Genomic DNA, 18,130 nt, shown 5'->3' on the forward strand with positions numbered 1-18,130 from the left:
CTGCTATTATTTGTAATATATTATATTATTTGTAATCAGCACAAATTATCTGTCCCCATATGATCAAATCCACCATCCCCCCTGATTTTTTTTTTTACAACTCGAGTACTGCTTATAATCTATGAACTAATGTAACAGGTAGGCTACTTGTGAACCTACATTAAGACAAACTGTAAGCTTCTTTTATATTTATTCTTTCAGGTCCAGCTGGCAGTGATGTGCCTGGGGCTGCAGAGCTGCAAGCTGCTTATCTGGACCAACTGAGCACCTGGAGTTCCAAATTTCATTTGACAAAGACTTCAGATACACACATGAAACACCTCCAGCTCCACCTCCAGCACCTCACACAAACATTTGTAGATGAATTTGGTACAAAGAAGATTCAGCTCTGCCCCTCTGTATAAAGCTAGGAGGAAAACAGTACAACAGACTTCATTTTTGTTTTCAGTTTTATTAAAAACAGAACCTGAAAGATCCCCTCCTGACATATTAGGACATACAATATAGAGACATGAATCAAAACATTTTAACACAAAAATATTGTTTAACAAAAGCACATTACATTTGTGTCTTAAGTGAGAGAGATTCAGTTTACTGTCGGAGGACTTAAGAAACCAGAAAATATTCACACCTGACAAGCTGAAATCACACTATTTGGACTTGTATTTCCTCAAAAAAACAACAATTGCAGCTGGACCTCAGTTGTTTTCAGAAAATGTTAAATGAATGAAATATGTAAGTGCAGCTCTACAAACTACATACAGCACTTAACCTGTTGAGAGTTATGTGTTAAAGATACTGTAAGTTTAACTGAACCTCAATTGTTTTCAGAAAATGTTAAATGAATGAAATATGTAAGTGCAGCTCTACAAACTACTGTTGTGCAACTCATAGGTAGCTTGGCTGTCCAGTTATCAAGGCTAATGATAATTCTATTAAAGAATTATTAATAATTAATAAAGTTGACTATTTCTCAAATTGTATTATCAAAAATGATAATTCTCGTAGGGGCACCACCGCCGGGGCCTTACTTCCGGTGGGATTCGATAACTAACAGCAGAAAATCAGTCTCATTATGATTTGAATTATCCTGCAGAACAGCAAATCTTACAGAATAACAGTGAAGGCGTGATATCCGAACACTAGGCTCTGCTTAAACAAATCAACTTGTGACCAAATCTTGCATGAAATAACACAACCACTCATAAAGAAATCAATCAGAGTTTATTTACATACGGGTATCAAAAGAGATGTAAATAAGTACCCGAATAAATCTGATGGCACACGACATTATTATAAAACCATTAACCAACAAGAAAAACAACAATCAATAAAATGAAACATAAACGTTAAATGCATGGAATGAAAAAGAAAAGAAATCAAGCAATAATAACGAAGATTTAGAACATCTACAGTTCAAACGGGCTCCTGTGGTCTTTTAAAGATGGACGCGCCCTCTGGGCCACGTGCAATTAGAACGGATGGTGATCCCGGTGTTAAACCGTGATCAACTGCAGAAAACAGCGCTTTAAAACATGAATGACTAGCAGAAAGTAGTGACTACAAATTAATGAAAACAGTCCTTATAATGATGGTGGTGTAATCTCAGCTCTGAACACAGATTTAGCTCTGTAACACTCCCAGTTAAACTCATACACCCAGGTCTCAAAACCTCACGCCTCCTCGGGTCTCCGGGTGCCGATCAGGGGTTCCTGCCGGGTCTTTGGTCGGAGTCCGATCCCAGAGAGTCCTCCCGCCTCTCCCGCTCCTCCTCCTGACTCTGGAATCACGAGAGGACGGGGGTACAGCTGAAGCAGCCGGCGCTCCAGCTCCGGTCCGGAGGCTATCACGTCGTCTCGGGGGCGCGCGGGGCCAGTCTACTTCTTCTGAGTGCTGGTGCCCGTCGGCCTGAGCGCGTGGCCCCGGGACGGGCAGCGGGATGCGTCTCGGTTCTGCGCGGGGCAGGCTGTCCACAGGTCCTTTCAGGTGAAGTTTAAGAGCAGAGAGAGAGAAGTTAGGAAAGAGGAACGGGTCTCACCCTGGGCCGGGGCCGAGCTTCGAAGCGGCTTCCCCCCCCTTTCCAGCTCCCAGGGACCGGGGACACGTGAAGCAGGACTCTGGATGAAAAGTTGAGACCGAGAGCTGATGGGGGCGGCTCCGTGCACCGCGGCTTCAACGGGCTGCAGGTCCAACGGAGCGGCCCGATGGGGCCTTACACCTCCCCCCAGCCGGGGGGAGAAAGGGAGATGGGATCTTGGCCCAGAGCCAAACGATCCAGCTCGGATGAGAGGGTGATCGGAAGAGGGGAGAAGAGAAGCAGCGGCAGGGGTTTTGATCCTACGCGCGCTGCGGTGACGTCATCGGTGCCTCATTGCGATTTGATGAGCGCCGCTTGTAGGCGCCACCCCCCCCCGCAAGGCATGCTGGGGGTTGTAGTTCAGGCAACAGCGCCATTTTATGAGGCACATTAAAGCGGAAAAGGGGGGGTTCAAAGGAGCAGTACCATTTTGAGGTCTGGTTTTGGGCTCCGCTGCATCCCGACCCCTGCTTAGGTGTCATAAAACCCCAAGGAAGTCTGTTTTCCCTGGCAGAAACCTTTCTGTCCTGCTTTGATCTGGAGCCGTATCGTGGGTCACATACAGGCCATCTCGAACCAGGCCACCAGGGTCATAAATTGGCCTGAGCGAGAAGATAGCAGCCGGGCCATAAACTCCAGGGGGGAGGCCGGGTCTGGCTTTGCTGGAATTCATAATCACAAAATGTTCATACATTTTATAAGTTCAGATGGGCATATGGGCGGGCACAACACTACATACAGCACTTAACCTGTTGAGAGTTATGTGTTAAAGATACTGTAAGTTTAACTGAACCTAAATTGTTTTCAGAAAATGTTAAATGAATGAAATATGTAAGTATGTTTAAGTGCAATATTAAATGTCTTCTCACTTTTCACTTGAAATAAACTCAGCTCTTTAATTCACTAAACCAGCACAAATCTTGAGCATTTCGTCAATTTTGGGCACAAAGTTAATTGGCCCTGTTTGATAAAGAATCTTGTACACCTCCAGGTTCCTTATTCAACATGAATGCGGGCATGAGCAATGCGGCGTGTGCGAGTGACCTCCTCACTGGTCAGCTGGCATCCTTTGCGTGTGAATGCTGGAATGATTAGCTTCACCCTACGCTCCTCCAGCAAGTCTCTAACTGAAACCACGGTCACCCATCACCTCATCTCCAGCACGTAAATAATAGAATAGGTGTGGTCCTCCATCCCTGGGTCTGACCACTGTGTTTGGGCATCACATGAAGCTTTGGTGTTGATCACAGCTCCTCCTCCTGATCCATCTGGTCAGGCTCATCTGAGGGAGCAATACAGTACACAATTATTAAGATAAGATATGATACATTAGGGTTTTCCCTACCATTATAACACCCCCAGCCCCCTCATCAAATGTACCTGGGGGAAGACCCACAACCCCCCCACCTGCAACCACATCACCTAAGCCCTCCAGAAGTTTAGGAAAAACCCGGTACATTATCACAGCCAGTACTGGAGTTGATGGGGGATGAGGGGGATGGCATCCCCCCCTGAAATAAAAACGGTCCAAATCATCCCCCCTGTAAAACTGCCACCCCCCCTTTACATCCCTTATGTCAGTTCATCAATGAAAGGGGTTTTACTGCTATTTCAACATTTACATTTAACATTCTGGTTAGAGTCATCACCACAAAAATGTGACAATTTTCACCTGTTTCAAGTAAATTTTCACTTGAAATAAGTAAGAAAATCTGCCAGTGGGACAAGATTTATCTTCTTATTACAAGCAAAAAAATCTTGTTGCACTGGCAGATTTTTCTACTTATTTTAAGTGAAAATCTACTTGAAACAGGTGAAAATTGTTGTTTTTCCAGTGATGAGTCTTGTTTTAAGTGTAATGAGATTTTTTTAACTAAAATGAGACATTTTAACTAGAAATAAGACACATTTTCTTGTTAAGATTGTGAGTTTTTGCAGTGATCCATGTTACTTATCCTGTGAAGGACAGAGTCATATTGATAAGTTCAGAAAACAGTTTTTTATTGTTGTGTTTTGATGTATTTGATGTAAGCCCAGTGGATATTTAAAGCTTACAGAAGGCTGCATTTAACTGCTGCTATGTCATTCCTGCAGGATTTCTGCAGCTGTTTTGGTCACTGCTATTATTTGTAATATATTATTTGTAATCAGCACAAATTGTCTGTCCCCATATGATAACCCCCCCTTATTTCTTTTTTACAACTCGAGTACTGATCACAGCTAAGATTTAAAATTAAATTAACAAAAAACTTTTTTCTTATCAACATGTCTGTAGTGAAACTATTGTATTTTTATTCTAATGCTGCCCTGCAGTCCGTGCCATAAACACACTTTGTATTTTAACTGCACAGAAAATAATAATAAATAATACTAAAGGTTGTCATTACAAATACTACAATGCTGTGTCCTCCATACACCTGAAATCATACCTGATATTCTCATGACATTAACCTGAAATCATACCTGATATTCTCATGACATTAACCTGAAATCATACCTGATATTCTCATGACATTAACCTGAAATCATACCTGATATTCTCATGACATTAACCTGAAATCATACCTGATATTCTCATGACATTAACCTGAAATCATACCTGATATTCTCATGACATTAACCTGAAATCACACCTGATATTCTCATGATATTAACCTGAAATCATACCTGATATTCTCATGATATTAACCTGAAATCACACCTGATATTCTCATGACATTAACCTGAAATCATAACTGATGTTCTCATGACATTAACCTGAAATCATACCTGCTGTTCTCATGACATTAACCTGAAATCACACCTGATATTCTCATGACATTAACCTGAAATCATACCTGATATTCTCATGACATTAACCTGAAATCATACCTGATATTCTCATGACATTAACCTGAAATCATACCTGATGTTCTCATGACATTAACCTGAAATCATACCTGATATTCTCATGACATTAACCTGAAATCATACCTGATATTCTCATGACATTAACCTGAAATCATACCTGATATTCTCATGATATTAACCTGAAATCATACCTGATATTCTCATGACATTAACCTGAAATCATACCTGATATTCTCATGACATTAACCTGAAATCATACCTGATATTCTCATGACATTAACCTGAAATCATACCTGATATTCTCATGACATTAACCTGAAATCATACCTGATATTCTCATGACATTAACCTGAAATCATACCTGATATTCTCATGACATTAACCTGAAATCATACCTGATATTCTCATGACATTAACCTGAAATCATACCTGATATTCTCATGACATTAACCTGAAATCATACCTGATATTCTCATGACATTACACCTGAAATCATACCTGATATTCTCATGATATTAACCTGAAATCACACCTGATATTCTCATGACATTAACCTGAAATCACACCTGATATTCTCATGACATTAACCTGAAATCATACCTGATATTCTCATGACATTAACCTGAAATCATACCTGATATTTCATGACATTCCTGTCATTCCTCTGAGGATTCGGCGTCTCTCCTCCGGTGGTTTGTCGGATCTCAGCCACAAAGTATGATGCAGGTTTTCCTCCACAAAACGACATACCCGAGCTCCGCAAGGACATTTTAGTAAATGCTACGGTTGATAAACATGTTAAACATTAAATGTCAGAAAACAAAACCGTAACTTCTCTGCTAGATTGAAAGCAAATTGCTTTAAAATATACCGCTGTTCATGCTCAGCTGCCCATGTTAGTCAATGGCGTTACGCAACTTCCGGCGACTAACCGGAAGTAGCTCCCACAGCAGTTTCTACAGTAGAGCCTCCAGGAATAAGGTGGATATAGACCTATTTGCTCTCTCTGCCCCTTCACAATAAAAGCCCATCTTCTGGTGTGAAACACATACATTTTAGTTTCCACCACGCAGTCCTAAAGAAAACGCTGAATCATGAGTCCTGACTCAGCTTGAGTTCAGACTGGACACTGAACTGAGTTCAGACAAACAAAATTCATCCAGTGATCATCGCAAACAAACTAGTTCAGCACAGTTTGTCTTCAGATAAGTTATCTGCTCACCTTCAGCGGAGGATAAAAGTCCAACTTTGTCCAGAGGATAAAAGCACAGCCTGTTTGTGCAGGTTCAGTTTCATTGAGACACCAGAAACATGAGGTCCTATCTGCTGCTGCTGCTGCTGCTGCCGCTCTGCTCAGGTACGTACGCCTGGGGTTTTTTAAAAATACACTTAGATCAGGAGGAAAGACAATCATTTGAATGGATTATTACCTGAATGTCTCATCCAATGTCCACATTGGGGGCAGCAATGTTGCCAGGGGGTTCCTGCTTCCAAAGATGTGGCCCTTTTCAGTTATTTATTTAAAAATATTATTCACTTTAAAGAACCCAAGGCAGAAATTTAGTTTAAGAAAAGGGACTTTATATATTTTATGTGAATCATCCCACTTCGCAAACCCTAAATAATTGATATTCCGACCTGATGGTGTTTTTTTGCAGCCAAACACAGCATTCGCTGTTACGGCCACGACTTCCTGATGGTGCAGAACATGGAGCTGCAGTGCACGAGCGCGGAGCAGCAGGCCTGCTACACCACACGTGAGTACTCGCACCGCAGCCAAGTTCTGGTTGGTAGAATAGTTCCAGGCCTGCTACACCACACGTGAGTCCTCACCAAGCTCTTGTTGGTAGAATAGTTCCTGGCATGCTTTTACTTTACTTTATTTATTTCTCAGGACAATGCACATTGATCAACATATATACATATGTAAATGTGCCAGATTGTAGCACAAGGCTAGTTTCCATCTGTAGTCCAATATAGGCAGGTAAGGTGTTAAAAGCAGAGAAGATAAAAATGCAATAAGAAAAAGAAAACAGAACAAAAACAAGTACAATTAGTAAAGACAAGTACAATTAGTAAAATGAGAATGATAATAAAGTGAGTAGGTAGGAGGAGGCCCAAACACACATTAGGTGTGTTACACATGTGTGACCTCTGAGCCACATTTTTATCTGGTTTTTAAAAGTTGTTAAAGAAGGGCATTCCCTTATGTGTACAGGTATAGAATTCCTTAATGCACTACCCTTTATGGATAGTGCGTTATGGCTAAAAGCAGTTTTTCTGAACAGAACCTCTACGACTCTGTTGGACACTGCTCGAGTGACCCGCGACTGTATTTAAAAAATTCCTGGAGGCGAGGTGGTGCCAGGCCATGTAGGGTTTTATACATTAGACAACTGTATGCTACACCACATGTGAGTCCTCACCAAGTTCTTGTTGGTACAATACACACGTGAGTCCTCACCAAGTTCTTGTTGGTAGAATAGTTCCAGGCCTGCTACACCACACGTGAGTCCTCACCAAGTTCTTGTTGGTAGAATAGTTCCAGGCCTGCTACACCACACGTGAGTCCTCACCAAGTTCTTGTTGGTAGAATAGTTCCAGGCCTGCTACACCACACATGAGTCCTCACCAAGTTCTTGTTGGTAGAATAGTTCCAGGCCTGCTACACCACACATGAGTCCTCACCAAGTTCTTGTTGGTAGAATAGTTCCAGGCAGGCACACCTTATATTCAGACACACTGGCGGGTCTAGATGAACCGCCTGGATGAGGAACTAAAAAAAAGTAGCTCAATATACAAATTAAAAAAAATATATAAATCTAAAATAATAGATAAATATAGAACACTAATATAAATTATCTTGATATTAAATATCCAACTGTCTAAATTATGCTGTCCTCAATCATGAGTGACCACATTTATTTTCTTCTCTTTTTTGTTAATTTTCTTTGTTTTGCTCGTTCTTTTCATTTTCTTCTTTTTAGTATCTTTTTTTCCTTTTCTGTAGTTCTGCCTTTTTTTGAAAAGGAGGCAAAATAAGCCATTAGGCTTCAGCCTAAACCTTTTTGGTCTAAAAAAAAAAATAAGAAATGTGTATATATATATACCTGTGCGTATACATATACAGTGTGTACATGTGTACATGCAAACATCTTTAATGTAAATGACCAAGACAAAATAAACTATATGTCCTCCAAATGTTACAAGCGGATCCAACATGGGTTTTGCGCGTGTTCTATAAGCCAGTTTTGGTCAACATTTCATTGACTAATCAGAATCAGAATCAGAATCAGGTTTATTAAGTCGAAACAGAAACAACAACAGATGTCACAGGTCTTGCATGTGGGTGATGGGGGGGTGGGGTGGACAAGTCGAGGGGTGGGGGGGATCCCGGCACAGTCCGTCCAAGTGAGCGCCGCGAGTGCGTGGCGCTCGAAACCCGACGTCCGTGTCGGGGGGGGTGATAAGAGGGGGGCCGAGGAAGGCGTTGACATTAAAGGAAGGTGTATTTATCATTGTGTGTGTGTAAGCGGTAGTCCGTGAACCCTCGCCCAGAGCAGCTACAGCCAATGTCCTTGATGTTATCAGGCGACTCGTACAGTTCTGAAAACAGGGTCCGCAGATGTTTGTGGGAGAGGGGAGGGTTAGTGTGGGACAGAGTCATCTTGTTTACATTCCTCCAGGAGATTGTGAGCAGGAGTGGTCGGGCCAAGACCGCCCTGTCAAGGGCAAATTTGTAGAATCAGCAATTGTTTTGAGAACAGGCAGCCTCAGTAATTTTCCGTCTGCCTTCAGTCCCTGATCATCAGCGACTCCAATCAGACGAATAGTGATCAATTCCGGCCAAGCTGAGCTCCCAGCTTCTCCAGGTTGTTATCAATCTTGTTAATGAGCTCGAACACCCCCGCCAGCCTGCGGTTCTGCTCGAGAATCGCATCCAGCTTACGGGCCTGCTCCCCAAACATAAAAGTCAGAGCGCTGATCGCTTTGCTTGATCCATTTGCCATGTCCAGCAGCTTCGAAAGAGCAAAAAAGGCTGCCGACGACTTACGCATTTGTCGATACATCAGGAAACCCCCACCTCGGATCATGGAGATAATCAGGAGAAATCCTGCCATCATGAATCCAAATATGTAGGCATCTTCTACGTCCTCGATTGACATTATTGCCATACATAAAGGCTTCCACGACTTGTATGAATCCATTGTGTATCCAGCAAAAAATGTCCCATCAGGGCAGGAGGGCTCCCTTACCCCCAGTCTTCTTGTTGCAAAAATTTGGTCAATTTTGCTGAGAGACCAGTTAATTAATTCCATGTTTGTAGTTTCGGAGGAGTGAAAAGAAGGAAACTCTGAAGACGAGACAGGACAAAAGCAGTAGCAGGCCAGGTAGATAAGGGAGAGAGAGCAGAAAAGCGTCCGCCTTCGTCGAGAGCCGGAAGAAGAGAGATCTGACATGGGATAGGAAGAAAGATTGCAAATAAACACTTGTTTCTGTTCTGGTGGATAAGTATTGTGGCAGCTCCTCACCTGGAGACGAATGTGAGTCAAACTAACCTGCAAATACGGGACAAGCTTTGGCCAAACTTCCTTGCTGTCTTGGTAGGATCTGTTGTCTAAAAACTTTGAGTACAACAAGATTCCAGGGAATTAAACTGTCCCAAACACACTAAACTTCCCAATTCCCACAAGTGGATAGAAACATCCACATTCAGATTTTCTGATTTATTTATCTTGACCCAACCTTATTTTATGTTGAGTCTAATCTATGTTATTTTAATCAGTCTGTATTTTGTACTTGCACTGAGTACTTTAAATGTTAACCTTTTATTGTGGTTTCATGACATTGTACAGTATTTGATTATTGATCATTATTGTAAACACTAATGTGAACTATTTATGTTTGTCAAGGACTAGAGATGGAAATTAGCGTGTGGCTAATTCTGGTGCAGCCATCTTTTTAATGTACCTGCACATTGTCCTTTAAATAAATAAATAAACATAGACAGCTGCTGGACATGTGGACATGTGGACATGTCTCTGGCAGCAGCTTAGCATTGTAAACACTGAGTCCAGAGTCCAGGTAAGTGAAACGTGTGGTTGAATAGTTCATGACATTAATAACAGCCCGACGAGGTATAAATCTGTTCATTCTGCACATCGGTGCTTCAGCACAAATAAAGCTTTAGGTCTAGGACGAGTTTGTTCACACGAATAACTTCTGTAAAGCTGGAACAGTCTTCTAGGAAGAAACTGAACCTTTCAGGGACATGACTGCAGGTATGTTTTCTGTTCTCAGGTACCGGAGAGAAAGGCTGCACCGTGCTGAAGATGTGCTCCAAACCCGGCTGGACCTGCTGCAACACCGACCTTTGTAACAACTGATGCTCCAAACCCGGCTGGACCTGCTGCAACATCGACCTTTGTAACAACTGATGCTCCAAACCCGGCTGGACCTGCTGCAACACCGACCTTTGTAACAACTGATGCTCCAAACCCGGCTGGACCTGCTGCAACACCGACCTTTGTAACAACTGATGCTCCAAACCCGATTGGACCTGCTGCAACATCGACCTTTGTAACAACTGGATACAGCAGCTGCTTGTGTTTGTGGGGGGGAGGGATGGATGGATGGGTGGATGTTTAACATCTCTGGACTTTGAGTCATCAGTCGTATTTGGGCATTTCTGGACTTTACTTTGTTAAATCTAAGCCTCTGCTGGTTTGTGAATGTTGAAACTTTTGTGGCTGCAGAATAAAAGCTGAAATTTTCCTACAGAGATCAGAATCCATTATTTTGCACCACAATAGTAAAAATAACGAGAAAAATTCCTACAGATACAATAGAGCCTTCGCACTGTCAGTGCTCGGGCCCTAATTATCTGAAAAATGAAGTGCACAAAAATAAAATCCGTAGCTGTCATAAGTACTGTCTCTATTAACAGAATTGTAGTAACCATGACTCTAGCTAGTTTTTGTTAATTAATAGTTCTGTAACACAATGTGCTCTTTACTTATAACTTTAAAATAATGTATTAACTGATAAAGGCGGAGGCCTGTCCACCTGTCTCTGCTATGGCTGTGATTATTGTAATATATGTCTATTTATGTGTACTCTTTTACACTAGGGTAAGGGCTTCAATCAATCAATCCCTGAAATTCCAATCTGGGTTAAGGAGGCTGACACCACCTCCACCTTTAAAACTAAACTTAAAACCTTTCTGTTTAGTAAAGCCTATAGTTAGTGTTTAGTAAACCTCTAGCTGGTGTTGGTAAATCTCTAGGTAGTGTAAACTCTAGTGTGTTAGAGTCAGTAGTCATAGTTGCAGCTATAGAACAAGACTATAATAGTTAGTCTCAAATATAGCTTGGTGGTAGATATGCTGCTATAGGCCTATGCTGCAGGGGGGCACCGACATGATCCGCTGGGCGGTGCCTCTCACCCTTCTTCTCCTCTCCTCTTCCCTTCCTCTCTTCTCCTTTTCCATTTTTATTTATTATAAATATCTCATAGCTATCATTTTTGTCCATCGTTCCTGTAGTTTCTTGTGCCGGCCCCCCTTTTTTCTCTTTTGTGCATGTTTGCAGGCCAGAGCCTCGGGAGCTGCGTTCTGGCCTGTGTTCCCGCCCCCCCCCCCCCCATTCCCGGTCATCCCGCTGCTGCTTCCACCTGCCTACGTGGATGTCTGCTGTTGCTGCTTCCGCCTGCCTGCACCCCCCCACCCCCCCCCCTGGTCATCCCGCTGCTGCTTCCACCTGCCTGCTGTGTGCTGTTGACGTCCCGACTCCCCCAGTCTGGCTTTCGGCAGGAGGGTCCCCCCTTATGATCCAGGTCCTGGTCCAGGTTTCTTCCTCCTAAAGGGGAGTTTTTCCTTGCCACTGTTTGGCTTAAGGTTTTTCTCCCACTAGGGGAGTTTTTACCTGCCATTGTTTATGTAATAATTGCTCGGGGGTTTATGTTTATGTTTATGTTTATGTTCATGTTCTGGATCTCTGGAAAGTGTCTAGAGACATCTGTTGTATTAGACGCTATATAAATAAAATTTAATTGAATTGAATTGAATTGAATTATTAACAAGGCTGTTATTAACGAGGCCATTAGCCACTGATGGATTAATTATGCAAGTTCATCTTATTTTTCATTTTTGACTGTTTTTAATCTCTCTTTCTCTCTTCTGCTCCTCCCTCTCCTTTTTGCATTTGGACTTTAACTGTTTTAGGTTAAACTGGGATATTGTGATATTGTTGCACTGACTAGTGAATAAAGTGAACAGAATCAGTTAAACTGCGTTTGTCAGATATTTCTGCTCTCTAACTGCTGCTCGCTGTCCGTGGTTCTGAAAACGGATGTGTGTTATTGCGTAAAGACGCATTGACTGAATTGATCAACTCGTTGTTAAAGTGTAGTGTTTGTTAGGATTTCATGAAATTGTTAAAAGCTCAAAGAATTTCTAACACTGGTGGGCTTTCTCTTTATATTCAAAGTAACCTGGTATTGATTAAGACACGGAGCCCCCACGGTGGTACAGGTAGACTAGATTAGATTAGAGGTTTAAATACAAAACATATACCATTGTTGAAGAGGAGATATTGGGGGGAAAAGCAGATGCTTAGCATTGGGGGGTCTGATCTGAGTTCTGGGTGGGCACCCCAGGTGAGAGCAATAACAAAGGAGATGGAAGTGACACGTTCCGGGGTCTTTCCCGTAGCTGCTCCAACAATGAAATTCACTTGCAAAGAACACCCCCCTTTTTAGTATAAAAAGGAACTGGATCGATGACCAGGTGTGCATTTCTCTCGCAGTGAAATCAGTAAAGACACATTTAAATCCAGAAATATGATCTGTTGTGAACATGAACTCTGTACTTCGTGATGTTTCAGGAGGAAAACTGCCTCAGTTTTACTTGAATATTAGATTCATGTTTTCTCCCTCAGATCTGAGTCAAATCCTGGAATGAAGACTGAAGAAAACAATTTGTTAGAACATCAGAAGTTTTATTTCTCACTAAATATCCAGATTGTTAAACATGAAACATGGTCAACAGATTTGGACATCACCAACATGTGATGTGCAGATCTAGTCTGGTCCTGCAGCTGCAGCGACGACTACCGGCCCCAACACTCTCACACCAACTACAGGCTTCACGCAACCGTTTGCTGCGTTGCTGCTGCTGTCACTAACATCTCTGGAATCATTGACTTTGTTCTCATGGCTGGAAAATAGTTTTATCTTTAGAAAACAGGAACCTTTGGTTTGCTAATGAAGAATGCAGACGTGATATCAGAGATGAAAAAGGTCTGGTGGCTCCTCTGTTGGAGTCCATGAAGTGGAAGAAAAGAGAAATACAACATAGAAACACATCCAAACTAACAGTTAACATCAATTACAACACAGGCTTATTTCTATGTTTTTATAATGAAATAGAAGATGTTAATATTCTTCATATTTCCCAGGTGAAACTACACAAGAACAACTTCCACCTCCAAAAGAGGAAATAACAACAAAACATCAACTTATAGAACCAAAACGTCCCTCTATCCGTCAGAGTTTGAGACGATCGTCTCTGAGAAGAAAAGAAAACCAATAAAAACATGAAGAGGAAACATGTTTATCTTCATGACTTATTTGAGTTTACAGAACTCAACTAAGTCTCCAGTATTGTAGTCAATCCCGGCTCCAGCGTGTAGCGGCTGAGTGAAGGAGGTCTGGACTCTGTGGAGGAGGGTCGTGGTTTCAGAGACGCTGTAGAAGGACAGAACTCCTGCTCTGTGATCCAGGTAAACTCCTATTCTGGAGGAAGCAGGACCTGAGAAGGGGGTTTGGTTTCTGTTGTACCAGAATTCATAACTGCCTGAGTGACAGCGTAGTGTCCAAGATTTGTCATTAAATCCAACTCCACTTTCATCCCCTGATCTGCTGATATTCTTGTATGAAACTGCCACCTCAACATAACCTGCTGCTGTCTTCTCCACCTCCCAGTAACGACGTCCAGTCAGACTCTCTCTACTCAGGACCTGAGACCACTTATCACTGAATCTCTCTGGATGATCAGGGTAAGACTGATGTTGGTCCACCCGAGTCACCTTTCTGTTCTGCTCTGACAGTAACAGCTCTGTGTGTACTGTGTTTGGATCCAAAGTGATTTCACATGAATACTTCAAGAATCCAGCTCTGGTCTCTGGTTCTGGTTCTGACAGTAAAACATCCACATCAGTGATGGCCAGTGAGACGTTTGTCCACGTGTCTCCCAGGATGTCCTGTAGTCGACCTCTGACCTCTGACACAGTTGCTGCCACGTCCTGAAAGTAGGTGAGAGGACGGATGCTGATGCTGGAGGAGTGTGTGGACTCACTGAGTGGTGACAGTGAGGGGCAGCTGTGGAGGAACTGGTTGTAGTCCTCGGTGTCTGAGAGCTGCTTCATCTCAGCGTCTCTCCTCTTCAGGTCCCTGATCTCCTGCTGCAGCTTCTCCTCCAGCTCTCTGACTCTCCTCACTTCAGTTTCCTGCTGGGATCTGACCTGCTGCTTCACCTCAGAGCTCCTCTTCTGGAGGAGAGAGATCAGCTCAGTGAACATCTCCTCACTGTCCTCCACTGTTTTATCAGCAGACTGATCGATGCCCTCCACCTCCTGCTGAAGCAGCTTCACATCTTTCTCTCTGTCTTGGATCTGCTGCTGGATTTGTTGTCGTCTCACCTCCATCTCTCTCTGCCTCTCCGTCCTTTCTGCTGCAGCCGAGACTGTGTCGTGGCCTTTATGTTCATCCACAGAGCAGAGATAACAGATACACTTCTGATCAGTACGACAGAACATCTTCCTCAGCTCACCGTGACGGGGGCAGATGTTGTCCTGCAGGTTCTTGGAGGGATCCACCAGCTGGTGTTTCTTGAATGTAGATGAATCACGGTGAGGTTGGAGGTGTTTCTGGCAGTAAGAGGCCAGACAGACCAAACAGGACTTGACAGCTTTCAGTTTCCTCCCAGAGCAGACATCACAGGCCACGTCTTCAGGTCCAGCATAGCAGTGATCAGCAGGAGCAGCTTGGAGTCCAGTCTTCTTCATCTGCTCCAATAAAGCTGCAAACATGGTGTTTTTCACCAGCTCAGGTTTCTGTGTAAAAGTCCGTTGACACTGAGGACAGCTGGGGAGTTTCTTCTCTCCTTCATCCCAGTACGTTTTAATACAGTTCATACAATAACTGTGTCCACAGGGAATAGTCACCGGATCCTTTAAAACCTCCAAACAGATGGAACAAGAAAAGGTTTCCTGGTCCAGCTGATCTCCTTTCTGCGCCATTTCTCCTCTCGATAACTGAGACTGAGACAGTTTTACTAACTCGCCTGAGTTCTGATCTACAAATCAGGTGTGCAGAGAACAAAGGCTGTCAGCTCTGTGTTCAGCTGTTGTTCAGACCCGTCTTATAGCTGCAGATCTGCAGGGAGGGGACCAGGAAACCTGCTCAGACTGGATCTGCCGGTTTATGAGGCTCAGAGTCCAGCAGGATAAGATGTCTGAGATAAAAAACCCTTGACCTCTTTCAGAACAGGAAACGTTCCTGTTTCAAACTACTATCAGTGTCACGTTCCAGGTTTACAGGTCGTTTTAACCAGCGAGCTGGTGTGGGCTTGGTTATAGCCCCTCAGCTCAGTCGCCATGTGTTGGAGTTCGTCCCCGGTGAACGAGAGGGTCGCTTCCCTGCGCCTTCGGGTCGGGAAAAGGTCTCTCACTGTTGTTTGTGCCTACGGGCCGAACAGCAGTGCGGAGTACCCGGACTTCTTGGAGTCCCCGGGATGAGTACTGGATAGTGCTCCAACTGGAGACTCCATGGTTCTACTGGGAGGAGTACTGGATAGTGCTCCAACTGGGGACTCCATGGTTCTACTGGGAGGAGTACTGGATAGTGCTCCAACTGGAGACTCCATGGTTCTACTGGGAGGAGTACTGGATAGTGCTCCAACTGGGGACTCCATGGTTCTACTGGGAGGAGTACTGGATAGTGCTCCAACTGGAGACTCCATTGTTCTACTGGGGGACTTCAACGCTCACGTGGGCAATGACAGTGATAGTGACAGTACCGGGCTATGTTGGCCGGTGGGACTCCTGACGCAGTAGATAGATACCGGCAGGCCAAGCGAGCCGCGGCTCGGGCGGTCCTGGAGGCAAAAACTCGGGTCTGGGAGGAGTTCGGGGAGGCCATGGAGGAGGACTTTCGGTCGGCCTCGAGGAAATTCTGGAGGACTGTTCGGCGCCTCAGAAGGGGGAAGCAGTACTCTGCCGGCACCGTTTATGGTGCTAGTGGGGAGCTGTTGACCTCGACTGGGGACATTGTCGGACGGTGGAAGGAATACTTGGAGGATCTCCTTAACCCGACTGACATGCCTTCCACTGAGGAAGCAGAGGGTTGGGACTCTGGGGCGTGCTCATCCATCACCCAAGCCGAGGTCACCGAGGTGGTTCATAAGCTCCTCAGTGGCACCGGGGGTGGATGAGATTCGCCCTGAGTACCTCAAGTCTCTGGATGTCGTAGGGCTGTCTTGGTTGACACGCCTCTGCGACATTGCATGGAGGAAGGGGACAGTACCGCTGGAGTGGCAAACCGGGGTGGTGGTCCCTCTGTTTAAAAAGGGGGACCGGAGAGTGTGTTCCAACTACAGGGGGATCACACTTCTCAGCCTCCCGGGGAAAGTCTACGCCAGGGTACTGGAGAGGAGATTACGGCCGATAGTCGAACCTCGGATTCAGGAGGAACAATGCGGTTTTCGTCCCGGTCGTGGAACACTGGACCAGCTCTATACCCTCCGCAGGGTGCTCGAGGGTTCGTGGGAATTTGCCCAACCAGTCTACATGTGTTTTGTGGATCTGGAGAAGGCATTTGACCGTGTCCCTCGTGTCATTCTGTGGGGGGTGCTGAGTGAGTATGGAGTCCGGGGCCCTCTACTAAGGGCTGTCCGGTCTCTGTATGATCGAAGCAGGAGTCTGGTTCGCATTGCCGGCAGTAAGTCAGACTTGTTCCCGGTGCATGTTGGACTCCGGCAGGGCTGCCCTTTGTCACCGGTCCTGTTCATAATTTTTATGGACAGGATTTCTAGGCGCAGCCAGGGGCCGGAGGGGATCCGGTTTGGGAACCTCAGGATTTCATCTCTGCTTTTTGCAGATGATGTTGTCCTGTTGGCTTCATCAGACCGGGACCTCCAGCATGTGCTGGGGCGGTTTGCGGCCGAGTGCGACGCGGCAGGGATGAGAATCAGCACCTCCAAGACCGAGGCCATGGTTCTCGACCGGAAAAGGGTGGCATGTCTTCTCCGGGTGGGTGGAGAAGTCCTGCCTCAGGTGGAGGAGTTCAAGTATCTCGGGATCTTGTTCACGAGTGAGGGAACGATGGAGCGGGAGATTGACAGGCGGATCGGTGCAGCGTCCGCAGTAATGCGGTCGATGTACTGGACCGTCGTGGTGAAGAAGGAGCTGAGTCGAAAGGCGAAGCTCTCGATTTACCGGTCAATCTACGCCCCTACCCTCACCTATGGTCATGAACTCTGGGTAGTGACCGAAAGGACAAGATCGCGGATACAAGCGGCCGAGATGAGTTTCCTCCGCAGGGTGGCTGGACGCTCCCTTAGAGATGAGTTTCCTCCGCAGGGTGGCTGGACGCTCCCTTAGAGATGAGTTTCCTCCGCAGGGTGGCTGGACGCTCCCTTAGAGATAGGGTGAGGAGTTCGGTCACCCGGGAGGAGCTCGGAGTCGAGCCGCTGCTCCTTCACATTGAGAGGAGTCAGCTGAGGTGGCTTGGGCATCTGTACCGGATGCCTTCTGGACGCCTCCCTAGGGAGGTGTTCCAGGCATGTCCCTCCTCCCTAGGGAGGTGTTCCAGGCATGTCCCACCGGGAGGAGACCCCGGGGAAGACCCAGGACACGCTGGAGAGACTATGTCTCTGGGCTGGCCTGGGAACGCCTCGGACTCCCCCCGGAAGAGCTGGAGGAAGAGCTGGAGGAAGAGATGGAGGAAGAGCTGGAGGAAGAGCTGGAGGAAGAGATGGAGGAAGTGTCTGGGGTGAGGGAAGTCTGGGCATCCCTGCTGAGGCTGCTGCCCCCGCGACCCGGGAACGGATAAAGCGGGAGAAGATGAGTGAGTGAGTGAACTTTTGAATGGTTTGACATAAAGACTTGTGGGTGGTGTCATCGGACATGGTTTTGAGTCCTTGAC

The 18,130-nt window shown here is 45.1% G+C and overlaps 2 protein-coding genes across 2 annotated transcripts; one reads left to right on the forward strand and one right to left on the reverse strand.

Moving 5' to 3' along the window:
• The first annotated feature begins 6,141 nt into the window (after positions 1–6,141).
• Positions 6,142–10,701, forward strand: wu:fj16a03 (uncharacterized protein LOC335475 homolog). The gene is made up of 3 exons (XM_061745858.1): positions 6,142–6,284; positions 6,586–6,684; positions 10,229–10,701. Exons 1-3 carry the CDS (start codon positions 6,239–6,241, stop codon positions 10,312–10,314), a joined length of 231 nt encoding a protein of 76 aa, XP_061601842.1. The 5' UTR covers positions 6,142–6,238; the 3' UTR covers positions 10,315–10,701.
• Positions 10,702–12,921: 2,220 nt separating this feature from the next.
• LOC133463982 (tripartite motif-containing protein 16-like) lies at positions 12,922–15,304 on the reverse strand. The gene has a single exon (XM_061745855.1). It carries the CDS (start codon positions 15,223–15,225, stop codon positions 13,552–13,554), a length of 1,674 nt encoding a protein of 557 aa, XP_061601839.1. The 5' UTR covers positions 15,226–15,304; the 3' UTR covers positions 12,922–13,551.
• Positions 15,305–18,130: the final 2,826 nt, after the last annotated feature.

The sequence above is a fragment of the Cololabis saira genome, chromosome 17 (assembly GCF_033807715.1).
Source record: "Cololabis saira isolate AMF1-May2022 chromosome 17, fColSai1.1, whole genome shotgun sequence".
In the NCBI taxonomy this organism is placed as follows: Eukaryota; Metazoa; Chordata; class Actinopteri; order Beloniformes; family Belonidae; genus Cololabis; species Cololabis saira.